A 27531-nucleotide genomic window follows, 5' to 3' on the forward strand; every position below is an offset into this window, starting at 1 on the left:
TATATATATATATATATATATATATATATATGTGCGTGTGTGTGTGTGTGTGTGTGTGTGTATATTTCATTTTTTATTTTTTTGTATAGTTTTCGTTTACAAATACAGCCAAATTAACATCTTAACAAAAACAATTCAGAAATACTATCCACTATTATACAGCAGAGGGCAACATTGCAATTCATTTTGAAGGCATTTAACAGGAGTAAGTCACTGAAATAGAAAACAAGACAATTTGCGTTTCTAAAAAGTTTGAACGTAAATTTCTTTACATTGTATAATAAACCAAAATGGGCTTTTCATTTTTTTTTTTTTAAACTTGTGGGTGATAAGTCGTACTAAAAGTGTATAAAAATAAGAAAATTAAAATAGAAAAGTGTCTAGATGATTCCATTTTTACGTTTCATGTAGTAGATGGGATCAAATTGTAGCAAATGAGGACAAAATTTATATCTACTTTGGTCAAATACTGAAAGTATATGAAAATAAGAAAATGAAAATGGAAAAATGTCTATATGATTCAGATTTTTAGGTTTTATGTAGTAGATGGGAATTTTTAGCAAATGAGCCCAACATTTATATGTACTTTTGTCAAATGTGTGTAAAATAGATAAATCAATTAAAAATATATATTTATTTCACAATTTGAAACATATCCTATGTATTCAAATTATTCAGGCTAATGAATATTATCTCATTCAACTCAATTATTTTACGTTACATGCGCTAGTCAATCTCAGACGGCTTGCCATAATTGGGTAGTAGCGCGATTACGTCATACTCTATCTGGCCACGCCTCTCTTTGTTACTGTGGAAACCATGAAGTAGATGAGGTAGCTCGAGAAACCTGATGGTTACTGAATTAGCTGGTGAATGTTAGCCACATTTTCTTTTTCAAAACTGACCGTTTTTGCTGGTAAAATAGCGTGTGGGAATAGTTAAACTTTGCCAAATAAAAGCAGTACCTGTGGTGAGTTTTGTATAAATGTTTTGGGTTTATTATGAGTGAGCTTTTAGTTCTGACCGCAAAATATTAGCCTTCCCAGTAGCTCAAAATGTTAGCAAGTCAAATACCAAACAAAGTAACATTTTTGTATGCAATTCCTCGTGTATAGTGGTAGATATCAACCTGACATGCTAAATGACTTGTATGGCTAGGTTTTGTTCTGTAAGAAAGGTTGGACAGATAAGTTTACGAGCGCTGTTGGAGTAAAACGTGTCGAAATAAGTTGCGACAAAAGAATCGCATACTTCAAGGAAGCTTTCAGTCCATTTAAATAAAAGAGAGCTACATTTTTAATTCATTGTTTGCAACAAAATACATGCTACTTTGTATTACGAGGGCTCATTCTATACATGTTACTCTGTGTCTTTATGTAGACGAGAGAAAATTGCTCAAGACTTGTTGCACATCGAGCCCCAAGCGATTAAACATTAACATGAAGAATGATTAAGACTAGAGAGAGAGGGGGAACTTGAAGTAAACTGTATTCTCAAAATCTAATCACGATACTATTCGTGGGATTGCATTCAGCATAAAGTTTGCTACAAAGATTTGTCTACATTAACAGTTAGCACTTGTGCAACAGCCAGTGTTGTTGTAATGATTTTTTTTTTTACGTAAACTTGTGGTTTCATGTTTATTTGCACAGAGTCAAAGAGCTCAATCCCAGATTTACACATGGCTGAACAGCTTGATTTTTGTGTATTCGTTCTGTTTATGATTTAGCCCATTTTAACTGCTTGGTAGTATTTCAAGCGGAACAATTTTTGACTAAACTCAAAGTAGGGTTGTTTTTTTGTTTGTTTGTTTGTTTCCTATTATGGAAGCCAGATGCACTAAATTACTTAACATGAGCCTTCTAGTATCTCAGTTACAAAAACAAAATCTCAAAATATGCACGTAAAAGAACATGTTTGTAGTGTATTAACATACATTTATAGGTTTCATGTGGACTGAGCAATTCAAACTAAAAATGTAGCCTGCTCTACTGATGTGTTATATTTTAATTTTTGTTCATAATCTAACTAAGTGACATCTATTTTTTGCAGGTAGCTGAGTGACGATGGCCGTGGGCCTTCGCCAAGGAATTTCTAGAGGTTTTGACTGACTTACTTGAACTTAACTAATGTGCACATGCACAGACTTTTGATTTTTTTTAAGACCAGCTAAACTCACATGCAGACAGACATTTGCAGGTATTTGAATGGATTTGCCACAAACAGAGCTACTGGAAACCACAACCTTATCAGCCACCTGTTCCATCTCTGTCTCCATCCTGCTTCTCCCCACTTCATAGTTTGGGAGCTGCACAGCTATTTTCTGCTTTTTTGTAAATTTAGAGCTTGAATGCAAACAACTATGAGGAGCACCACCACAACAATACAATAGTAACAGGAAAAGTTTTTTTTTTTTTTTTTTCTCATAACAATTGTTGCCACTAATTTCCTATTTTCTTTAAACTCTGGTTGCTGATGAGACTCCTCAGAAAGCTTGGTTTATTCTTAATGATTTATTATGATGAAAATTATAGGCATTTTATTTTGGCTTATTATAAATTGAATACATTTTTTCCAGTGGTTACAGAAAATTGTGGCTTTACATATATTAAGAACAAGTCCGAATCATAATAAACCAAATGGAAATGGGAGGGGAAGCAGAGGAGAAAGAGGCTTTGGACCTTCCTGAAGACAGAAAGTCCGCACAATTTGAAAAAGACGGTGACAACAACAAAGAGGTGGAAGAGGGAAGAACAGCTCGAATACCCTGGTATCGCTGGGTAATGCATGCAGCTGTGATGTTTGGACGTGAGTTTTGCTATGCCATGGAAACCGCCCTGGTTACACCGGTGTTGCTGCAGATAGGTAAGCAATGTTCGGTATGTTATTTGTGACATGTCATGTGTAGAACCTGTTGTACTTGATTTTTAACATAAACAATGGGTGTGTGCAAATCTTCCAGGCATACAAACCAGTCTGAATTATACATTGTCAAGTCTAATCAGAGGTAAAGTTTCTGGGGACTGCTTGAAGGCAACCTGAAGAGGGTCTTGCTCTTCTATCAACTTTAATACAGCCCGAATCGCAACGTGTACCCCCTCAAATGTTATATCGAAACGACCAGCTTGGCACCGTGATGTCTGCTATTACATTTATTAGCATTTCAAGTTACCATGGCGACATAATTTGCAAACAATCTTGCCAATTTTCTCATTGAAAAACAGACAGAACACTTAACAGCCTCTGCCACAGTGAGGTCACATGATCTCGAGCAGACAGGTCTCTGTAAAAACCACTGATTAACTTTTGGAGCCATTTTGGTTCAAGATGGCTGCCACAGCTACCTCAGAAAACACAAAATTGACTAGAACTCACAGTCATTCTTTGAGATATTGAGCATAAGATCATAGCTGAGAGCGAGTTATTATACATTCCTAATGCAAATAAAAAATCCAAGATGGCCGCCTTAGCTAAATAAGGAAAAAAAATATGATAACCCTGCTATTTTAAAATAGATTGAGCTGAAATTTTGTGTGGTGGTACATGACAGCAATGCACAACACATTCTGAATTGAAAACTAAAAATGCAAGATGGCCACCGAAGCTAATTTCAAATGGATATAACTCAAGAGATTTTTAGAGCTATTTAGCTGAAATGTGGTGTATTGGGAACTGAGAACAATCCCTAATAGAATCTGGTTGAAAATCAAAAATCCAAGATGGCCGCCTGAGCTGAAAAGGAAAAAAAAAAAAGATAAATCAGCCATTTTTAGAGATATTAAGCTGGGATTTATTTTGGTGCTAGCTGAGACCAATGCACAATAAATACAGAATAAAAAAAAAAAAAAAATCAATTCAAAGATGGTCACCAAAGCTACATTTAAATGGCTTTAACTCAGCTATTTTTACACATATGGAGCTGGAATTTGGTGAGAGTATAGCTAAGAACATTTCCCATCACATACTGAATCCAAATCAAAACTCCAAACGTTTCCCATCACATACTGAATCCAAATCAAAACTCCAAACGTTTCCCATCACATACTGAATCTAAACTCTAACATGGTGACCATAACTGAAAAGGAGGAAAAATACTATAACTCATTGATTTATGGCCATATTGAGCTGAAATTTGGCGTAGTGGTAGCTGAAAGTGAATCCCAACACATAGTATTGTAAAATCAAAATTTTGAAACGGCTGCAACATGGCAGTCCCCATCAAAGTTTCTCCAGGAACTTTCTATTTAAAACAGCTGTTTGGTTTGTTATTGCTAATATCACAAATTTGTGGGTTCAAAGTGTCCGGTAAAACTGAGCAACATCATGGAATTTAATTGTGATTATATTTGTTAGGCATACTTCATTGGTCTTCCTCTGTGTTACTTGTATCTGTAATCACTGAGGGGCTACCGTAGGCAGTTAGAGGTTAGGTTAGCCAGCGTAGCAAAAATGGAACAAAGACGATATCCCCAGCCCAGGTATGACAAGAATGTATAACACAGCACATTTCAAGCCTACTGTTTTTCACTTTGGCACCAAGATAGTACACTTCACACTGATGTTAAAGGTTCAGTTTGTTTATGAATGATTTTGTCTTTCTTACGTTGTCTATACATTTCAATTCAGTTTATTTATGTCGCGCCAAGTCACAACAGACGTCATCTCAGGGTACTGAACAGAAACATTCACATGCATAAAAATCTTTATCTAAGGGTGTTATTTACAAGAACCATGGTTTTAAAAGCAACCATCTGACGTGGAACCCATCAGTCATATAATGTTGTTTATAGTCAGTAACTGACTCCTTACGTTGAAATAAACGTCTGAAATATCTCAGAACAATTGTAGCATTACATTCGCAAATAATAATTTGTAACTGCAGTGACTATGACTGAATAGAAAGAAGAAAAAAAAAATACACTGGATTTTGCATCTGAAGTCTTTTTAATTGTTGCCACAGTTTGTAACCCTGTTCAGAAACATTAATGTTTGTGCTTAAATGAAGATGCTTGGACTAGTGGCACATTAACTTTGCTTTTGCAGACTGTAGGTTTTGTTCAAGCCAACATCTTTTGAACAAAGATCAAGGATATCTAGTGTGAGTCTTTCATATATCAGGACAGCATTTTTATCTTGTATTCATAGCCACGAATGTGTTTCTATATTCAGTTGTCCCCAGTTGGGATGTTGCTACGGTCAAACAGTCCTACTAGGCATTTAGAAAATTATAAAATACTCTTTTTGCTTTTAAAGCTGTCTAACAGCTCAACCATCACATTACTTATTTGTATTAAAAACATTGGGTACTTCATGTACTAGCTGCTGTCCAATGTTTTGCTGTAATAATCAAAGTTACAAAAAATCTTAGTACCTTCCATCTTTTAAAGTGGAATTAATTTGTTTCAGACTCTCTTTTTTTGTTATGTTATTTTTTGCCTCTGTGTGAAAATCAGTTTGTGTTTAGGTGCATTAAGGGGACAAAACAGGAGTCTAAAGAGTGATCATGTTCTTACAGATAAAATCAGCCAAGGCACAACCATGTAACATTATTTATAAGTTTATTAAGCTAAAACTTAACGTGCATTAATCTACATGCGTGTAAATCTCTCGGATGAGAGACGAAACGTTTCTACATTTTTTTGTTGATTTGCTTTTTTTTTTTTATGTCCAGAGGACCAGATTTAACTTTTTTGGATTTTTCTACCTGGATTATTGAGCATGCATCAGGATATTAACGTGCATTGTCTTTTTCTTTCTTTTTTTGACAGACATCGCCCTCTGACAGAGGTTTATGTTTTTAACTTGAGTGACCGTGGATGTTTTCTATCGTTTCTAAGTAACTGTTGAAATGAAATCTAGTACACGCTTTACTGAAGTTTGTTGTTTTAGTTTTATAAAGTTCTAAGTAGGAATGTACATTTGAGTGGTTTAAATCTTAGAAATGTCTTCTGAGAGCAAACTAAAGATGTCAACACTTTCTGATCTTGTTGGTGCATGTCGACTTTCATGTACTTGATATTTATGCTTGTACAAGAAAAACAAATTTACATTTTGTGTAAGGGAGGAAAAAATAGGAAGAACGGCTTCTTTTGTACAAGATTATAGTTAATCTAGAAGATTCTATAATTTCAAGATTTTTGTTTTTAAAACAGAACCTGGTTGATGAGTAATTTATTACAGAAAATGCTGAGGCTTATTTATTTATTTATTAACCTTTATTTAACCAGGCAGGTCCCACTGAGATCACAGATCTCTTTTGCAAGAGAGGCCTGGACTTGAAGGCAGCCTAACATGCAGGTTTTTTGGTGTGTGGGAGGAAACCGGGGTACCCGGAGAAAACCCATGCAAGCACGAGAAGAACATGCAAACTCCACACAGAAAGAGCCCAGGTCCAACCGGGAATTGAACCCAAAACCTTCTTGCTGTGAGGCAGCAGTGCTAACCACTGAGCCATCGTGCTGCCATAATGTTGTTTTACGTTTGTTTGTTTGTTTTCCAGTATGCATTTCTTGTATCTAAAATTAAGAACGTGGTTTAAAACAAATTTCATTATATGTTTGACAAATTACTCTATCTGATAAAGTAGCACCTAAACAAAGCTGGATTATTGAGCATGGACTTTTTTGGTAAACAAAAAGCAGTTTACAAAACATGACCCTTGCGTTGTAAGTAAAAGATAGTATCTTAGTCTTCAGGCCCAGGCCTCCCTTGCAAAAGAGATCTGAATAAACAAACAAATGAATAATCAAACGAATAAATCAAATAATAAAATAAAGATTTTTTTTTTTTAATAAGACTAGTTTTAGACACTTTGTAAATGCACATATAAAAAGTTTGCCATTGTTTTGCACCAGTAAAGAAAATAATATCAAAGATTTATGTTCCAACAAGAAGACACAGATAACTGTCTTGTTGTCATTTTGGCGATAATCTCAGTCAGTGTTGCAGTCAATGATCATTTCACCACGTGTGTGTTCTAGGTCTTCCAGAGCAATACTACAGTTTAACTTGGTTTCTCAGTCCGATCCTGGGTCTTCTCTTCACACCTCTGATTGGCTCGGCCAGTGACCGCTGTACTCTGCGGTGGGGCAAGAGACGGCCATTCATTCTGGCTCTGTGCCTGGGCGTGCTCATTGGAGTGGCGCTGTTTTTAAACGGGTCGTTGATAGGTAAGTAGGAGATTCTAGATGAGCCACTACCACTTCATGCTGGCTACAAAGTTTGATCCAGTTCGTGTGTATCTGTGATTTACTTTTAGGGCTTTCCATCAGTGACAGTCCAAACAGCCAGCCAGTTGGCATTGTTCTCACTGTCGTGGGTGTGGTAGTGCTGGACTTCTGTGCCGATGCCTCTGAGGGCCCAATTGTAGCCTACCTCCTTGATGTTGCTGATGCAGAAGAGCAGGACATGGCCCTGAATATTCATGGCCTCTCTGCTGGTAGGATATGTACATTTAGTATACTGTATATTTACATGCACAAGAAGCTACAAAACATCGGTTGTTGCATGCACCATTTTCAAAACTCACAAATTACTTAAGTCTGTGTTTAATACGTGCCTCCAAATTGTCCAGATTCCTGCTGTACTTGAACTATGCAAACTGGAAATGTGACTGTAGCTCAGGCTTGTTTTTTTTTTTTTTGCACCTTGTTCTGACTTGCACTGCCAGGTTTGCACTTCATAGCTGCACTGCCTGTCATACTATCCATCTAGCTACCTTTCTGCTATTCTTGTTTAAATGTATTGTTTATTTTGAAACCTTAATACAAATGCAAAAGCTACTCCTGTATTTGTTTTTCCAGGGCTTGGTGGAGCATTGGGGTACATGTTGGGAGGCCTTGACTGGACTGGCACAGCTTTGGGCAGAGCATTTAAATCACAAGAACAGGTCCTCTTCCTGTTTGCTGGAGTTATCTTTATTATTTCTGTCACACTGCACATGCTCAGCATCCCCGAGAGATCGTTTGCCTCATCCAACAAGCTTAAAGATATAGAAGATGGAGAGTCGTCCAGTCATTCGTCTTCAGGCGTTCTTGGGAACGTGCCGACCTTACTAGACGTAATTCCAGAGGAGGATGTTTTTGCTTCATCTCGAGATGACAAACCCCATCTCGAGGAAAGGGAATTGGATTTCTTTGCTGAGCAAAGAGTGCGGAGTAAAAGTGATTCAGTCTTAGCCATGCCAGATGCTACAATAGACTTGGACCCTGACCTTGACCTGGACAGAGCGGTTTTCTTGCCAGCTAAGCACTTTTTACCAGAACCTCATGGAGATCTAGAGAATTCTTTTAAGCCATCAGACCACAGCATTGGGTCCTCGTCTCCTCCAGGTGAGCTGCCTTCTGTTACTGATGTGGTCATAGAGCCTGCAGAAACAGAGCTGCCTCAACATAATGACCCAACAAATGGTCAGCCTTGTAACCCCCAGATCAGCCCGGCATCAGTGGGCGCACATCAAAGACAGGTAAAACTATCTGCTTAAATGTTTTGATTAGTGTATATTAACTTCTACAGCCTTGTGGGTTTCATTTTGGCTACTAATTTTTAATTTGTCTTCTGTCCCAGCAAGACAAAGCTGCTAATGGGGTCAATGCTGGTGTATTTTCCTCTAACCATACGAATGTAATGAACGGCCACATCGCCACCAAGCATTGGAACCGCACAACCAATACTTCAGTTTTATCACGGCCTCACCCGCCAACCTTCTACAGACAAGTGAAATTACTATTTTGTAAAATGATCTGATGTACTTACAGTATAAACATGTTCAACATATTCATATTATTGGTACATGTAACATGGTTGACGTTGCTATTTATGTATTTATTTATTTTTTAGCCCTCTTTTACATTTTCATATTATGGTCGAGTGGCACCGCAACGCTATCGACTGCGGCGCACAAGAGCAGCGAGTCCTCGGCCGATCACCACCTCCCGCAGTCTGAACGATCTGCGGGACATCCAGGGGCCGCATTTGTGCAGGCGAGATTTTCAGCTGTCTGTTAGCAGCTTGTCGTCCAAGAGCTCCAGCAGTGAGGGAGAACAAGAAAAGGGAACCACGGTGAAACTGCTCTGGCTGTCCATGTTGAAGGTGAACTACATTTTCAAATGAAGCATTTCCTTCCTGCTTGTACTATTCTACTGAGCAAAATTGACAACAAAAAGTGAAATATGTGCTGTTGCAGACGCCGTAGACATTTTTGTGGAATTTCATATTTTTTCTTACATGGTTGTTTTCACTCACTGTATTTATTTCAATCCTTCACAGATGCCAAAGCAGCTTTGGAGGTTGTGCCTGTGTCACCTCCTTACATGGTTCTCGATTATAGCTGAAGCTGTGTTTTACACTGATTTCATGGGCCAAGTCATTTTCGAAGGAGACCCCACGGTACATACCAACTCTGCTGTCTCTGTTATTATAAAAACAGAAACTGCCACCATTTGACATTTTGTATATCAAGTAAACGACTCTGTGGTGGAACACAGAAATGTAAACACTAAATACTGCATACTGTAATTTACGGTTTTAAAGTAAATGTCAGCTATTCAGTCTGTTTGAAAAGACGTTTCTTACAATAATAATAATTGCAATTTATTTTGGTTTTGTCAGGCACCAGCCAATTCAACAGCTCTCCAGAATTATCACAGAGGAGTCCAAATGGGCTGCTGGGGACTGGTAGTCTATGCTGCTACAGCTGCTGTCTGCTCTGGTAAACACAAGCTTTGTTTGCACATTCAGGTTATCATTTATCTAGGTAGTCTATTACATACACATTTATTTGGAATACAATGAAGCTCCTTTTTACTTTTTTTTTATATATTTTTTTAACCATCTTCTAAAATGTCCCAAACTACTTTTTTCCCCAGCCATTCTTCAGAAGTCTCTGGATAATTTTGATCTGAGTATCAAGGTCATCTATGTCGTTGGAACTCTGGGATTCTCAGTGGGTCAGTCAACATCAGAGCTCAGTACTGTCAATTTTGGAACTGGTTCGTGTACAGTGATGCTATGGCCGTAAAAGGACCTGTGGATAAGGGGCTTAAGTTACAGTTCTACAACGTAAAAACTTTAAACAAGTCTTAAAAGTATATACCGGTAACTGAAATCTTTAAAGTTATAGTAAAAAATATTTGAGACAAACAATTGTCTGAAATGTGTTATATTAGTAACTCTTAATAATGAAATTACATAAAAATAAGAATTGTGTTTTTGTTGTTAATTGAGTGATATAAATTTGCTGATGTTACTCCATCATGTTACCACAGTTGTCTAAATCAGTGGTTCCAAACCATGGTCCCTGAGGAACGCCATCCTGCATGTTTTAGTTATTTCCCTGTGCCAACACACCTGATTCAATGATTTAATTACTTCCTCAAGTTCTGCCAAAGCCTGATAAGCACCCATTTGTTCAAATCAGGTGTGTCAAAGCAGGGAAACAACTAAAACTGTGGTGTTCCTCAAGGACCAGGGTTGGGAACCACTGATCTAAATGTTACTAATTGTTACCACATAATGAATAAATCTTGATTAAATTAGACCTAAATATTTGTTTAGCATCTAATTATAAAAGAAAATTCAAGAAAACCAGCTCAGAATCAATTCAGGTACAGTTTTGTTTGAAAATGTGCAAAAACTTCCTCTCACATCGACTTATCACTATATTCCAGTGTTCACATCCCTACAAGAAACCTAACTGTGAAACATGGTAGTGGTAGGTTGATGGTTTGAGCCTGTTTTCTTTCTGGGTCTGAACCATTCTCATTGAGTCATGGTTAAGACTTAAATTTAAATGTTTTTTTTTTTTTACCAATGTTAAACTCAATGTATTGTTTTAAAAAGTCCAACTAAAAATGTTGACTTTATTTCAATTACAAGCTGCGCATGAATCTGAAATGTGTTGCTGTAGTCTACATCGATTCACCAGTTTTCTGGATTTTAAGTTGTTGTTGTGACAAAAACCTTCAAGATTAAATTTTAGCTGAAACATGGGGTAACATTAAGAAATATTACATAGATTTGACATTTCAAGCTTCCAATTCTCCTTATTTTTTTTTTTAGGAACTGCAGTTATGGCAATCTTCCCTAATGTTTATGTTGCCATGGTGATGATCAGTGGCATGGGTATCATCTCCATGAGTATCTCCTATTGCCCCTATGCATTACTCGGGCAGTACCATGAAATCAAAGAGGTGAGCGCGCACACAAACACAAGTTCAGACATATTGTTGAACTTAAGCCTAAGACAAAAAAAAATTAACACTGAATATTTTTCCTGATGTTTTTCACACAATTGGAGACCTTTAAACCTTTTTTTTTTTTTAGATTTAGCAGTTTTTTTGTAATGTCTTATTTACATTAGAGTTGCCACTAAAAGTGTTTGCCTGTGCTCATATTAAATATTAGCAGATGCGATTATTAATGTTTGCCTTATGTTCTTTCCTCAGTACATTCATCACAGTCCAGCAAACACTCGAAGAGGTCTTGGTATTGACTGTGCTATATTATCCTGCCAGGTCAGTCTTTGCTTCGTTTCTCTGTGTCATTTATAGTGTTAATCTGAAAATGTGCAGTCTCAGTTTGTTTTAATGTATTTCCAGGTTTATATCAGCCAAATTTTGGTGGCCTCGGCTCTTGGATCTGTGGTGGACGCAGTCGGCAGCGTGCGTGTTATTCCACTCGTGGCCTCAGGGGGCTCCTTCCTCGGATTCCTTACCGCCTGTTTCCTTGTTATTTACCCTGACCTTGAGCCCAGCAGCTCAGAGCAGGAGCAGGACTTTAACAGTCCACCCAGAGAGGAGGATCAGACTGGAGAAAGGACCATTGACCAGAGACGGGCTCTGCTGAACCTCAAAGACAACTTGAAGGGAACGGAGGATCACTCTGTTGCCTGAGCACAAAACAATCAATGGAAGCCTTCGATCATAAACCGACAGACACAGCATGTGAGGATTATACTGAACACATCTGATGTGATAATCTGTGCCTTCAGGAGGAGCAAAGATAAGAAAATAAAGGCAGAGAAATAACACTCCATTAACAAAAATCTGTTGGGGTTAAATTTAGATCAGGTGGAATGGACTGGTGAGACAAGTCACATCCGTTTTGAGTTGTTGCTACCTCAACTGTAAAGCAAGTTCTGCTTAGCTGGATTAATAACTACACAAAAAGCTTCACAAGCGTTTTATCAAACTGCTGACAGTGATTCAGTTCAGGCTGCTAAGACTAAGAAGCACAGAGCACTTTGACTGGCTTCTGCAACCAGTTGTTGAATTCAAGCTGCCAAATTATCAGAAGTGTTAAACTTTACTGAAGCTGCTTCATTTTAAATGGACAATCAAAATGTTACTTTGTGTAACTTAAGTTTCTGAAAACAGGTGTAACTGTTTAGACTCTTCACGGACCGCCTTAACATTTGACTCTTTGTACAAATGTCGAACACCACGATGATGAAAGCTGCTCTCAGGGCGTTTTAGTTTGATTGTGGTTGTATTGCACACTGGCTGTTGTTTTGAACTTGGTCCTTATGAATGTTTAAAAAAGTGCAAATGGAAACGCTCTGGCACAGATAAAAGGAACTGTTTTTTGAAGCAACAACCTGCTGCAATATATAGTCCTGTACGATTTTAAATTAGTTATATCCTGCAAGAATGTATTTTCAGAAGATCTTTGTTGCTGCTACATGTGTAAACTCCAACTCTCAATTTAATAAGACTATTCTCAATTTTATTTCCATTTATAAATATTAATGTCGCACAGGGAAAAAGATGTTCAAAAACATGGGGAGAGGATCACGTCTATTCAAGGCCGTCAGCTGATCTGTTACAGATATTGGAGTTCCATAGCCAAATTATCTTAAAAACTTCAATGAGGAGACAATGTCATATCTGAAAATAATTAAAGTCCTCAGTTTACAGAATAAATTATATTTATGTAAAGTCTTTGAATTTTTTTAGAACATTTTACTCCGTTGCATTTGTAAAATAATAGCATGACCAAGTGTAAATTATATACATAAGGGAAACCAGTAAGTCTATTTCTCCTTAGATAATGTAGCCTCTGACATGAAATATGCCTGTTTTAAGCACATTTGAATACATTGTGCAATATGTCGGACAAAATGGTTTTAAATCTAAAAGCGTTTTAATTTCAAAATTTACTATAATGGAGGAAAATTCAGTATTTTGAAGTGTGTCATGAAAGGATTCTTGTTTTTGAGGTTTTTTTTTTCAAATGAAAGATAAAGAATCAAGTTTCTAATGCTGTTATATTAACTTTAACTCACTTCTATTAATTATTTTTGAACAATCTGTTTCAGACTTTTTTTTTTTTTTTTTTTCATGTTTTAAATGCCAAACTACTGTGCTGACCATTTTCTTCAGCATATCCTGAGATGGATTATCTGGAAACTTTTCTGAGGATATTTTAACGAAATAAAATTGGCTTATTGTGGCATTTATTTATTTTAACATCTGACTTTTTAAACTGAAATATAAGCTTTTATTTTGGGTTCATATAAGAGCTTCCGATTCCAGCCGAGTCAGTGCCTCACCTGCCACACCGCACGAGTGACTGCAGGTACACAGTAACGTTGCATAGAGGATGTCGAATAAATGATCAACCGTCTTGCCATACATGCAACATTCCACGCATATCGCTACCGCCGCGTGCTTGAAGTACTTGTAGCTCTTGAAACTGCATTCATGACTGGGAAGAAAATGAAGTAAGCAGCCGTGTAGAAGTCTGTGAGAAGGTTAGTAACATCAAATACGTTTGTAGCAAACTTGGAGTGAAATTCAACCTGGTAGTTTCCGGAAGTCGCGACTTTAGTTTTGCCGAGCTCACCTGTGCTGCCTTGGGATTCAGCGTCACGTGACACAACAGCAGCTACGTTGTCGAAACGAAGCTAAATAATACAACAAATAGATGAAAGACAAATGAGTATTTTTGCGAATAGAATAGAATATTTTAAAATGTTTTTAAAAGAGGCTGAGAAAAATCAGAGTTCTGGATTTCAGGTGCGATCAACTCGAACTGCTAAGAAAGTTTGGATAAAACAAATTGTTAGGCTACTTCAGTTTTAAAAAAAAGATGGACAGAAAGTCATATTTATTTGCTTATTTTGAATAAAATACCCCCAGATTATGTAGTTAAATTTACCCCATGGAATAAAAACCTCAATTTCAAGGCTCAGATTTTAAGTTTATTTGTTTTTTTATTACGTTTATAATACTTTCTGAAATGCTGTTTAGAGGCCTGACTGACTATATTTGGACAAGAAGACAGGACTTGATCATATTTAAATGATCCCATATTTAATGAGAGCATTTGAGGCATGGTATCCTGGAAGTTTCAGTCAGTTCTTGTGTTTTTATGTATTCTGTAAAGCACTTAGTGGTTTCTGACCTGTAAAAGGTGATGTAGGCTATAAACAAATGTAATTACTTACCGTACTTGTGCCCTTCATCTCCAGGCAGAATCTCAGTTAACTTGATGTGCAGTGGTTTTAAGAACGAATATGAATCTGTTAGACTCATGAATCTCTAACTAGAATAATCACTGTGAAAAACCATATCATGTTGCTGCTGATCTGTTTCATGTTGCTGCTGATCTGTTTCAATGTTGATGTGTTCATGCACATCTGCTCACAGACTCATGTTCATGTTTGTGCTGATGTTCAATGTTTTGTTATGAGTGCTTAGTGTATATTTAGTTGATGTTTTTCTTAGTTCATATCTTAGATATTACTGTTTTTCTTATACATTTTATTGTTGGATGTAACTGGGACCCCGTGTACATAATTTTGCTCCACCACATGTACCACATGAGGTGCGAATGACAATAAAGAAACTCTGACTCTCTGACTGACTCTGAATCGAGTTTAAATTCCATCTAGTAAAAACTATTCTGTAAAACCAAAAATGGATTGTACTTTTGGGAATATTTAACTTTAATGTGCCACGAGATCAGTTCTGGAGTCATGCTGTGGTGGGAAATTACAATAGATAACTGTTTATTTTATCAGAAAGATGCATAAATAATTGCTTTATACTTTAGTTTATGCCTTATTGCTTTAAAAATCAGTCAAATGTGCTAATTTAATTTTTGCATCATTTATTTATCTCTTCATGTTTATTTAATTTAACTCTAGTTTTTGCTTCTAGTGCACCTGAGCCAGGCACGTGTTGTGACCTCATCCTGGACGTCTTTCTGGTGATGGACTGTTTGCCGCCTGTTCTGCTGGAAGCCTGCGTGGTGGTCGGAGCGCCCAGTGACAAACTTCAGGAAGCTTACCAGGTGTCTGCTTCCAAATGTGTCATTTGATTACACGCTGATGTGTTGCAAACTGCAAAGACACTGTTATTTTCTCCGTTTGTATCATTAAACTCAGTGATACTCCTCCACTCAGGTTATTAACAAAAATGGAGGTTCAGAGGGTGTCCAGCTGGAGCCGGAGGTTCTGCACGTCCTGGCACCTCCCTTTTTTAGCAAAGCGGCTGAGCGTGAAGCTCTGAAGCCAGGTGGGAGGAAGATGCGTTCATTTATCAAGAAAAAGAGGGAACAATCGTCTTCAGGTGCAGCAAACACTAATCAAGGTGCCTGTAGTACAGAAATACGCTGGAGCAATAAAAGTCCTAATAATACAGATCATTTATGCAGCTTAAAGTGTTGGATGACACTTTTTTTTTTTACCTTAATTTTAGCCAATTTCTCCTTTCTTGCAGGTGCAGATGCATCAGAGGGAAGTGAAGATGTCACGGTACCAAAAGACATCGATCTCAAGGCCTTGCCTCAACTCTGTTTCCCTGGTAAAAGGTTTACTTACAAACCGGATTCCAAAAAGGTTGGGACACTAAACAAATTGTGAATAAAAACTGAATGCAATGATGTGGAGGTGCCAACATCTAATATTTTATTCAGAGTAGAACACAAATCACAGATCAAAAGTTTAAACTGAGAGAATGTATCATTTTAAGGGAAAAATCTGTTTCCAAATTTCATGGCGTCAACAAATCCCCAAAAAGTTGGGACAGTCCATTTTTACCACTGTGTGGCATCCCCCCCTTCTTCTTACAACACTCAACAGACGTCTGGGGACAGAGGAGACCAGTTTCTCAAGTTTAGAAATAGGAATGCTCTCCCATTCATGTCTAATACAGGCCTCTAACTGTTCAATCATCTTGGGCCTTCTTTGTCACACCTTCCTCTTTATGATGCGCCAAATGTTCTCTATAGGTGAAAGATCTGGACTGCAGGCTGGCCATTTCAGTACCTGGATCCTTCTCCTACGTAGCCATGATGTTGTGATTGCTGCAGAATGTGGTCTGGCATTATCGTGTTGAAAAATGCAGGGTCTTCCCTGAAAGAGATGACGTCTAGATGGGAGCATATGTTGTTCTAGAACCTGAACATAGTTTTCTACATTAATGGTGCCTTTCCAGACATGCAAGCTGTCCATGCCACAAGCACTCATGCAACCCCATACCATCAGTGATGCAGGCTTCTGAACGGAGCGTTGATAACAACTTGGGCTATCCTTGTCCTCTCTGGTCCGGATGACATGGCGTCCCAGTGTTCCACAAAGAACTTCAAATTGTGACTCATCTGACCACAGAACAGTCTTCCATTTTGCCACACTCCATTTTAAATGACCCCTGGCCCAGTACAAATGTCTGAGCTTGTGGAGCTTGCTTAGGAATGGCTTCCTCTTTGCACTGTAGAGTTTCAGCTGGCAACGGCGGATGGCACGGAGGATTGTGTTCACTGACAATGCTTTCTGGAAGTATTCCTGAGCCCATTCTGTTATTTCCTTGACAGTGGCATTCCTGTTTGAGGTGCAGTGACGTTTAAGAGCCCGGAGATCACGAGCATCCAGTAGAGTTTTACGGCCTTGACCCTTACGCACAGCGATTGTTCCAGATTCTCTGAATCTTTTGATGATGTTATGCATGGTTGATGATGATAACTTAAAAGTCTTTGCTATTTTACGCTGGGTAACACCATTCTGGTATTGCTGCACTATCTTTCTGCGCAACAATGGTGGAATTGGTGATCCTCTTACCATCTTGGCTTCTGAGAGACACTGACACTCTGAGAAGCTCTTTTTATACCCAATCATGTTGTCAATTGACCTAATTCGTGTTAATTGGTCTTCCAGCTGTTCGTTATATACTCAATTTTCTTTTTCCAGCCACTTATTGCTACTTGTCCCAACTTTTTTGGGATTTGTTGACACTGTGAAATTTTGAATCAACATATTTTTCTTAAAAATATTATTTACTCAGATTAAACTTTTGATCTGTCATCTATGTTATATTACAAATAAAATATTGACATTTGCCATCTCCACATCATTGCAATCAGTTTTTATTCACAATTTGTTTAGTGTCCCAACTTTTTGGAATCCGGTTTGTACCAGGATGTGAAATTAGGTTTACAGAATCCAAAGTAAACATAAAGGCTTTAAGAAAGAGACCAAGAGGAAGAACAAATATTGTAGTAAGGGCACTAACAATTTTTTGTGAGTTCCATGTTTCACAAAAGAGCACAAGGAAATTACAAGACCTTTTATTGATTATTAGTGCTTACATACAAAATGTTTGACATTATAGCAATAGAATAGGTTTCTGCTGCCACATTCCATCACAATTTTGAAAACATGCATATGCAAATTTTACAGATATTCTTTTTTATATAGTGTTTGTGAATAAGTTTTGGGCAAGAAATATTTTATCTTAAGAGCCATTTTCTTTTCATCTTGACAAATAAAGCCGTGTTACCACTCCAACATTGTGACGATTACAATGAAAACCTTCCCCATGAACCTCCAATTTTTATGTATGGTGACACTTTGTCCTGTTCTGTCCTCTACTCAACTTTCCAGATGGCGATCTTGCCATCGCAGCATGCAGAGCCACTTAGGACGTAACGATCTTCAGCAGAGCAGAGAGTCTGTATGCGGTCTGAATGAGCAAGCAGCTCCTTTGTCACAGTGAGGCTGTCTAAATCCACCACAAACAACTGGCTTCTCAATTGACCATTATCGTTTTGTCCATCGCAGCCAACCCAAATCTGAGAACATGAAAGGTCATAGTGTATGAGCATTAAAAGTATGCAGCAACTCCAAAGTACACACACACAAAAAACTCACTTGGTTTTTTACTTTAATCATGCAGGTGATTCCTGAACTGTTCAGCAAGGAGACTTTTTTGAATGGGTGTTTGAGGTTGTTAGTCTGCCAGAAACACAACTCCCCTGAGTCTGAACAGCCTGCACACAATTGTCCTCGCTGCAACAAACAGACTTAAATGTTACTTTTGCTGCTGTATTGTATTCTTAAAACATAGAAAGGGTTTTTTTTTTGGGGGGGTCAGTTTTTAACTAGCAAATCTTTATAGCAGCCCACCAAAATCATGATTATTTCTTTAAAGGAAAAGCTCAGACTATTTGAAGCATGGTTCAATAGAAAGGTTATGAACAGTTAATATCTCACCTGTTATACATAGCTGTTTGAACAATTTTAGTTTGGAGAAATTTAACTGAATTCTGACCAGACTGACACGCTAATGGCAATCCTGAGCAGGTCCAAAACTAAAGTGGATTTTTACTATCTTAATGCCAGCCTCAAAAAGTTCATACCAGTTCATGCAAACCCCTTTTAATATACATTTACACCACTGTCAATATTGCATTAAAGTTATTCCTGCAGAAATATTATTTTATTACCATTGGAAGTGCCTCTAGGCTTACAGTAAACGCTACAGCTAGCTGCTGCTATTTTTTCTTACAAATATAAATATAATTTTATGCAAATAAACATGTAATTCAAAACTGACAGCAATGTAAAGGTTTATAACAGTTTGCATGAATCATTCTGAAATCTTTGATACTGGAGTTAATTTACAATGACAGGAATCTACTTTGGTCTTAGCGTCACTCAGACTGGCTGTTAGCTCCATCTAGAGTCATCTACAACAGGTAAGATAATAACTATTCAAAATCCACAGAATGCCTCTACAAAACACCTTATTTGTCCATTTAGGTTTTAGGAAATTTGGTTAGTAAATTTAGAGGATTTCAGTTTTAGTGTAGCATTGCTAAAGCTAAAGCCCAACTGAATGAGTTCTTAAAGCATCAACTTAGAGGGATCTTTCTGACCGATGTATTTGACAAAAACAAAGTCACCTCTGGGATGATGATGAAGCAGCTGAAGCTACTGGGCATGCTCTGCAGGACATCAGGAAGTGATATCCTCCTTTGTTGTGTACTACTCTCTTTCAGTTCCACAATACTATCGCCACAACCTGCACATATACAAGTACTCATGTTACAAAAACAAATGCATTTGAAGTGAAAACACACAAATAGCGTGGATAAAGCCATTACCACGATTTTCAACGGTGATAATTAAAAAAATAAATAAATAAAAGAACTTTAAAAGAAAATCACAGTCAGGTATAAATAATTAGGAGACTGCAAAATGATATATAGACTGAAATATTGTTATTTCAAAAGTTTAAGTGAAAAAAGCAGAGTGGGTATAATAAAAAATCACTAAATCACCACTGACAAACGCAAATTAAAGACCTAATTTAAAATATATTTACCTGTACCTGCCGTCTTTCATGTCAGTTTTGAACTAAGATCATACATTGGGAAAAAAAAAAGGCAAAGATATGGCTGTTCTGGGCAAACCATGATAACATTATTCACAATCTCATGCAATATTGCAAGAAGTCACGTGTTATGAATAACTCTCGGCTATCATCATATCTAATTTTAGTTTAATATCTGTGACCAATTTATAGCCATTTATATGTTGGCTAATAATTAGCTGTGCTAGCCTTTTTTTTTTTTTTTTTAAATTGAGCCAACTCCAAAATTTAAACACTTGTAGATGTACTTTACGAAGGCTTCTTTAAAAATCTTCCTGCGGTTCATGAGATATTTTGGGAACAGACAAACACACACACCAACACTGGCAAAAACATCATTGCTCATCATTTGGGGTTGGCAAAAAAAAAAAAATAAAGTAAAGATTAACAAAAGGTACTCACAGCACCACATGGTGCTACCATAAATCTGTATGGAGAAGAATCGGTCACAGGCGAGGTTGAACTGTTTCTTCACCGTCAGACTGGTCAAGTCCCATTGCAGGACTGTCCCATCACAGCTGCAGGAGTACATATGCTGACTGGAAAAGAGAAACACGTCTAATTCAAAGTACCTCAAGAGATTTATATCTTCATCTGTCTGAGGCTGCAGCTCCTTTTGAGTTTGCTAACAGAGACAATCATGTTTCCACCTGCTGCTGGGATCTCTGGAGTCCAGTGAGAGGCCAGTCACCTCATGCTGGTGTTCAGTCAACTGCTTGTTGCAGGACATGCTGTAGGTGTCGATGACGTAGATAACAGAATCCTGAGAGCCCATCCACACCTGATCCTGGACCAGCCCCATCATGCAGGTCTACAGAGTGACGTGACAGTTCTGTTTTACCACCAGCTCAAACAATTACACTGCATCAGAATCAACGAGCACCTGAATTATCAGCACGACATTTTGAAACGGTTCTGTAAAATTTGGTACAAATAAGCTGTTAAAAATTCTGTTTAATGAAAACTTTTGTAATCATAAAACAAGTTTATTCTCATAAATTAAACAAATTTACAACCTTCTGCAAACAATTAGAAGAAAATGTTATCTAAAGTAAGCTGACATTTTCATATCGGTCTGAGTACTCAAGTCTCATGAAGACATCCTGATGGATGAAATAAAAGGAAGCCCTCTTTAATAACTCCAGATAACAGAGTCATCCTGTCTCTCACCACTTGGGACTCTCCGACCTGAATTTCATCCTGTAGCATCGACCAGCTGGCTGCATCGAAAACCACCACCCTGCCTCCACTGAGAGCCACCCACAGCTTGGAGTTCATCTTACCCTGAGAGGTGGTGCAGCTTAACTGCCCTGAAACAAACAAACAAACAAACAAATAAATAGAAAACAGATCAGGCTTGAAAGAGAAGTGGAAAAATGGGTGGAACTTGAAACCAAAATCTCAAACAGTTCCAGGTCTTCAGTTTATATAAGTCCACATGTTTTCTCAATAACAAAAATAAGTTTAATAAAGTTTTTAAAATCGCATTATACACTTTAAGAGTTAAAAACACTTTTGAAGTTGTCTAACAGCTTATTAGTTGCCAACTGAAATGATTAACATTGAACACATCACACAAATCAACTTTCAGTTATTTCTTTGAACTGATTTGAAATGAGAGCAGAATTATGAGGATTATATATTTTTTGATAAAAGGACTTGTGCACCAAATGCGTTTCGTTTTATCAGTAGTTGCAGCGAACAAAAAGACAATAAACCGAAACGGATTCGCACTATACGTCATTTTCAAGACAACCCACCTAATCATTAACACAGTTACACATGTGCACAAAAGCACTGCAATTAGTTTTCAAGATGACATGATGGTTTACAGTTGTTAGAATATAAAAAAAAAAGATTTTATTTAGTTAACAGTTACAAAAATATAAAATTTGATTCATATTTCACTATTTGCAGAGGTTTATGACTATCTATTTAATAACGTTTACCCAGAAATACATCCATCTTTGAAGCTCTGAAAAAAATGACATTTCTAAAAACAATATGAAAAAATAATTTATGAGATATTTGGATTTGCTTTATTCATGTTTTTCCTCTCACTGATATAAAACACATTTAACAACAACAACAACAACGCATGTGAAAGTAGTTCCATCAGATACCTGGAGTGTAAAACAGCACATGTACCGTCTGAGGCTCTGCCAAGCCCAGTGATGGGTTGATCTTGTGCTTTAGAGTCTCGGAGGAAGCTTTAGGTGCTGGTCAAACACAATTAATAACACAAAAAATGACAACAAAAAACTTTTTTAAAAATGTACAGAGAACAAACGGGAGAAAGTTCAGGAACAATTAACAATTATTAAATTATATTCAATCCAAAAAAATCAAACAATGAATGGTAAATATGTTTGCAAAGTTTTGCTAAAATATTTGAAAAGAACGAGTCAGGCTAGACCTTTGTGCTTGACTTGATCAAAGTAAGCGAGTTTTGAGGCAGCAGCGATGGACCTCTGAGTCTGCAGGCAGCCTACGACAGCATCCATCAACAGGACGTTGGTCAGAGCTTGAGTCATGTACTCAGGGTCCTGGACAAACAAAAAGTGAAACCATGTCCTTTTTAGGGCGGGAAAAAAAACCGACTAAAAAGTGTGAGTAAAGTTTGCTTAAAGTAAATAGTAAATGGACGGTACTTATACAGCACCTTTCTATCTAATCGATAATCAAAGTGCTTCACACTACAATCTGTGCCCTCATTTACCTCCACACACACATTCGTACAGCACTCTACTATATCTCTACAAAGATAATCTGAACAAATCATTCTATAGAGACTAATCAGAGCTTTAGATCACATTCATACACCAATGGGACACACATCAAAGTCAATGAGGTGTTCAGTGTCTTGTCCAGGGACACTTCAGCATGTGACTGCTGCTGGAATTGAACCCCCAACTCTTCCACTGGAGGACGACTGCTCTAGCCACTCAGCCACAGCTGCCCCGAGAGCTTGGAGTCTTTAAAATGGCTGCAGGAGGAAGTTTTAACTTTTGAGTTATTGAGATAAAAGTGATTTTTATTATCTGTAGCAAGAACACGGTTTATGCTAAAATATTCATTGCATTTATTGTAAAATTGTTCATTTGCGGTACACCAGCCTGCAGTGACAGTAAGCATAATAACAAGCAATAATATCAGCAGTGGTGTAGTCTATGTGATACGCGGGTATACGGAGTATACCCACTAGAAAAGCTTGGACATTTCAGTATACCCACTTAAAAGTGCCTAATAACAAGAGCCCATGTCACATACCGTAGGCAATGATTCATGACATGGACTCTTGTCATCGTCTACACATCTGGAACATTTTATACACATTGAGTTAGTTCAACCTGTTTTTTGCATAATTAATACTTCTGTACTTCTATTTAATACTTGAACATGTTTTGCTTTGATACGGTTTTATAAATTCTATAACATGTTTTTAATACAAAGCCAACTGTTGAACAAATTTGTTGTACTATAAGCATTAGAGAAATGTTGAAATGTTCAGTATAAAAATAAAAATAAATTAACAATGACATTGTACTAACTGGTGTACTTTGGTTTCTAAGCAAAGTATATCCACTACAAAAATGTAGACTGCAGCACTGCTTATCAGCTAACACTCACTGAAATACTTTGCACAGTTTAGATCAACTTTAAGAAGATGATGCTCAAATTCAGTATGGTTTTTAAGCATCTACTGAGCCCAGAGAGTGATCAAATGTACACAGATAATATCATCTGCAACTGAAATGTGTGAAAAATTAGATACATCACTGTTGACCTAAGTATAATAATAAAATACAAAATTGCAAAAGGAAAGGAACGTGAAGCATTTCAGCTTTTGTTTGAAAAAAAAAAGAAAATGTATTCTAGTTGTACGCAATCATCATTAATATTTACTAGCTGCAAGAATACTACATTACTGGTTGAAGTTTTGCATTGTGCTGTGAAGCAGTATTGTTTGTATTTTAGTTTTTAGTTTCATTTAAAATGAGAGTACCACAAATGGCACATTATACGCCAGTCGACAAACTATAATACAGAAATACAGCGGTGACACATATGCATGAACAAAAAAAAGGTTAAATCGTGCCATCTGAACCAGTTTCTTTAAGTGAGAAATGTTTCGTCCCCCATCCAGAGGACTTCCTCAGTCTATGACCTGCTATCTAGATTCAATTCAATTCAAAAATACTTTATTAATCCCAGAGGGAAATTAAATGTTGTTGTAACTCATCATCCTGGTTTCATTAAAGAGTTGTTCTAGATGCTGATGGCTGTGGGCAGGAAGGGTCTCTTGTAGCGGTCTGTCTTACAGCAGATCTGAAGAAGCCTCTGACTGAAGACACTCTGTTGTTGTATGACAGTCTGATGAAGAGGATGCTGAGGGTTGTCTATAATGTTCTTCATTTTATGAAGAATCCTTCTTCGTATAATCATCTCCAAAGGTTCTAGAGGAGTCCCCAGAACTGAGCCAGCCTTCTTTATGAGCTTGTTGATCTTTTTTAAGTCATTTGCTCTGGTGCTGCTCCCCCAGCAGATGATGGCAGAAGAGATAGCATTCTCTACAACAGACTTATAGAAGATTTGCAGCATCTTGCTGCAAACGTTGAAGGACTTCAGCTTCCTCAAGAAGTAGTCTGCTCTGTCCCTTCTTGTAGACATTTCACTGTTGCATTTCCAGTCCAGTCTATTGTCCAGGTGAACTCCAAGGTATTTATACTTCTGCACCACCTCCACTTCTTCTCCCATGATGGAAATAGTATTGAACCTGTTCTTGTTTCTCCTGAAATCTACAATCATCTCCTTTGTTTTGTTCACATTCAAGATGAGATGATTGTTTCCACACCATGCCACAAAGCGGTCCACCAGTTCCCTGTACTCAGCTTCTTGTCCATCTCTGATACACACGACCACTGCAGAGTCATCTGAATATTTCTGCAGATGACAGGAGTCTGTTTTGTACTGGAAATCTGAGGTGAACAGAGTGAAAATGAGTGGTGAGAGTACAGTTCCCTGTGGTGCTCCTGAGCTACTGACCACCTGGTTACACACACAACCCTTCAGTCTGACAAACTGTGGTCTGTTTGTCAGGTAGTCTTTGATCCAGGTGATTGTTTGAGGCCTCCACCTGAGTCTTCTGGAGTTTCTGACAAAGCAAATCAGGCTGGACTGTGTTAAATGCACTGGAGAAATCAAATAACATGACTCTCACAGTGCTGTCTGCTTTTTCTAGATGACAGTGAGTTTGCTGAAGCAGGTGTATGACGGCACCTTCAACTCCCAAGTTCACGCTGATAAGAAAACTGCAACTTTAGATAGATCTGTCCCATAGGTAGCCTTCACTGTTGTGTTTCAAGCCAACCTCCTGTTACACAGCAGTGAAGACTACCTATGGGACAGATCTAGATGGCAGGTCATAGACTGAGGAAGTCCTCTGGATTGGGGATGAAACATTTCTCATTTAAAGAAACTGGTCCAGATGAGACAATTTAACTTTTTTTGTTGTCATCTACCTAAATGATTGAGCTTACAACCCTTTTTCTATATGTATGAAGTTTTGTTAAATTAGATTTGATCAGAAGATGTGGCCTGGAAGATAGAATATCTTGTTTGACCTTGATTTGTGACCTTGACCTTGTAGTAGGGGTGTATATAACCTCTTAGTCTAGTGATGATACATGCGTTTATCAAGCTTCATTAAATTATTTTCTAAGGATTAAAAGCTATGGCTCGGACAAGAGAAAGTTTTCGGTCGTACAGATGGAGAATACACCACGATACGTTCATCTTTCCACTATTGCAGCTTTGCTTCCAGAAGTTTAAAAAGTGTTGACATTATTTTCTCCGCTGTACCTTCTGTTGGCCTGCCAGCATGCATCCAGCCCGCATCTCTCTGACCACAAGGTTCCAGAGTTCGGTCTCGGTCTTCAGATTAGCTTCAAACACATCAGGTCTGATGGAGCTCAGAACACGGAGAGAGGGAACACGACCAAGAAGGAGAGGAGCTGAGGCCATCTTCACCTCCTGTAGAGAGACGGAGGAGGGATTTATTCAGACAGGGGTCCAGAAAGTACAAAAGGTAATGCAGAGGATGTTTCAACACATAACCTCTATGTCTCTGAACTTTGTGATTTCCAGGAAGCCTGGTTTCCCCTCAGTGAGCAAAAACAGACGTTTCTGCGTCATGGCGATTTTACCGACACCAAGAGAGGTTTTGACACAGGACGACAACTTGTAGACACATTCGCTGTTGTCCAGCTGGGTGACCACCTCAGAGGGCAGGTTGACATCTTGTGCTTCCGCCTCACTTTCCTTCCAGAAGGTGTAGAAGAGTTTGAAGACTTCAGGGTCTACTACCTGCTTTACACAGTCTGGGACAGAAAGAAAAAGGTGTGTTTGTGTCAGTGCAATGAAAAGACATAAACTCATTTCAATGCAGTGAGTGGAAAATCTAAATCTACCACTGCAGGTCAGTTGTGTTTCAGATTGCAACCACCTGTTATTCTCTGCAGGATCTACAACAAGAAATAATAATAATAATTTTAAAAAAAACTACACTTTTCTGTGGCTGGGAACTTTAACATAAAAATAACGTTCATTTATTTTTTCCTGCACGAGTGTAAAATTTAAATCAAACTTGAAGAAATTTCTTAATGCAGAAAAATGAACTCAATGACAGAAAAACTATTGAAAATGTTTGAATTTACAAAACACATACATCACATCAGTTGGTGTCACAGCTGAAACGTAGTGCGGGAATGGATTTCCAAGAACTAAACTCAGTTTCACATTCAAAACACACAACTATTGTTCTGTTTTCACATCCATAAAATGAGTTTAAGATCTAACCTTTGCAGCTGGTAAGTAACTAAAATCATAAAGTTATACAAGCTAAATTATGGATGTAGTGTGCATAAAAGGCGAGTCGGATCACAAGTTTCTTTTTAATTTTGTGTTAGAGAAAATAAAGTGATGTAGTAAAAGACTTCTAGTACAAAGTGTAAGAAATTAAATCTAATCTTTAATCCAAATGCTCTTGTAATAATCCATCAATCCATTATCTTTACCCGCTTCTTCCTTTTTGGGTCACAGGGGTCACTGGTGCCCATGTCTTGCCATCACTGTGTGAGAGGCGAGGGACACCCTGGACAGGTCTCCAGTCCATCACAGACACAAATGAGACAAACAACCATTCACTCTCACTCACACCTAGAGAAAATTTAAAGTTACCAATCAGACTAACACGAATGTTTTTGGTCTGTGGGAGGAAACCGGAGTACCAGGAGAAAACTCATGCATGCACGGAGAGAACATGCAAACTCCACCCAGAAAGCACCCGGCTACCTTCTCGCCGAGAGGCAACAACTCTACCAACTGTTCCACTGTGCCACCCGCTCTTGTAATAGCGAGCGTTTAATTAGCAACCTTGACGGAGAACAGAAATCTTGTAAAGTCTCTTCTGTGTCCAACGTGTCATGAGTGCATTTACTAAAAATGCTAACTGACCTCTTGTTCAGGACTGACTGTGAATGTAACATGTAGCCTGAGTCAGCATCACCAAATATTTACCTTTTAAAATGGATTTCTTTAGATGTAAGATGGTTGTCAAAAACACAAAGTTTGTTTTCTCAGTCATCCAGGTATATAACAACAAAAAAGGTTGAATCATGTCATCTGGACTTCGTTTTTTTGTTAAAAAGAAACGTTTCGCCCCTCATCCAAGAGGCTTCGTCAGTCTGAGGCCTAGCCATCTGGTATTACCCAGAAGCCACCCTGACTCTTGTGTTTCAAGCCTGCCTCAGATACCCCTGAAGTCTGGCCTTTTCACTAATGGTTTCAAAAACACAAAGTTTGTTTTCTCAGTCATCCA

At 37.8% G+C, this 27531-nt stretch overlaps 2 protein-coding genes across 2 annotated transcripts in view; one reads left to right on the forward strand and one right to left on the reverse strand.

The window, feature by feature from the left end:
- Positions 1-2605: 2605 nt before the first annotated feature.
- LOC119409437 (solute carrier family 45 member 4) lies at positions 2606-12012 on the forward strand. The gene is made up of 12 exons (XM_037676323.1): positions 2606-2865; positions 6981-7169; positions 7259-7438; positions 7803-8464; positions 8566-8715; positions 8839-9090; positions 9268-9387; positions 9610-9709; positions 9867-9947; positions 11059-11189; positions 11445-11513; positions 11598-12012. Exons 1-12 carry the CDS (start codon positions 2640-2642, stop codon positions 11889-11891), a joined length of 2454 nt encoding a protein of 817 aa, XP_037532251.1. The 5' UTR covers positions 2606-2639; the 3' UTR covers positions 11892-12012.
- A 5742-nt stretch (positions 12013-17754) lies between these two features.
- Positions 17755-27531, reverse strand: part of LOC119409749 (DENN domain-containing protein 3-like) — an 11257-nt gene continuing 1480 nt past the window's right edge. Inside the window, exons 2-11 of the mRNA XM_037676648.1 lie at positions 25770-26032; positions 25515-25685; positions 22069-22198; positions 21776-21871; positions 20823-20962; positions 20303-20463; positions 20055-20191; positions 19183-19301; positions 18149-18286; positions 17755-18069 (exon numbers count right to left, since the gene is read on the reverse strand). Coding sequence (XP_037532576.1) covers positions 17866-18069; positions 18149-18286; positions 19183-19301; positions 20055-20191; positions 20303-20463; positions 20823-20962; positions 21776-21871; positions 22069-22198; positions 25515-25685; positions 25770-26032 — 1559 coding nt within the window. The 3' untranslated portion in view covers positions 17755-17865. The remainder of the gene's footprint in view (positions 18070-18148; positions 18287-19182; positions 19302-20054; positions 20192-20302; positions 20464-20822; positions 20963-21775; positions 21872-22068; positions 22199-25514; positions 25686-25769; positions 26033-27531) is intronic.

This window comes from Nematolebias whitei, chromosome 5 (genome assembly GCF_014905685.2).
Source record: "Nematolebias whitei isolate Nwh7 chromosome 5, NemWhi1, whole genome shotgun sequence".
Lineage (NCBI taxonomy): Eukaryota > Metazoa > Chordata > Actinopteri > Cyprinodontiformes > Rivulidae > Nematolebias > Nematolebias whitei.

Bases quoted from the DNA above. Each gene is read 5' to 3' on its own strand.
- LOC119409437 (XM_037676323.1), top strand. From the start codon at position 2,640: ATGGAAATGGGAGGGGAAGCAGAGGAGAAAGAGGCTTTGGACCTTCCT. The intron at 9,948-11,058 runs GTCAGTCAACAT...TTTTTTTTTTAG, and splicing joins AACTCTGGGATTCTCAGTGG to GAACTGCAGTTATGGCAATC. The intron at 11,514-11,597 runs GTCAGTCTTTGC...ATGTATTTCCAG, and splicing joins GTGCTATATTATCCTGCCAG to GTTTATATCAGCCAAATTTT.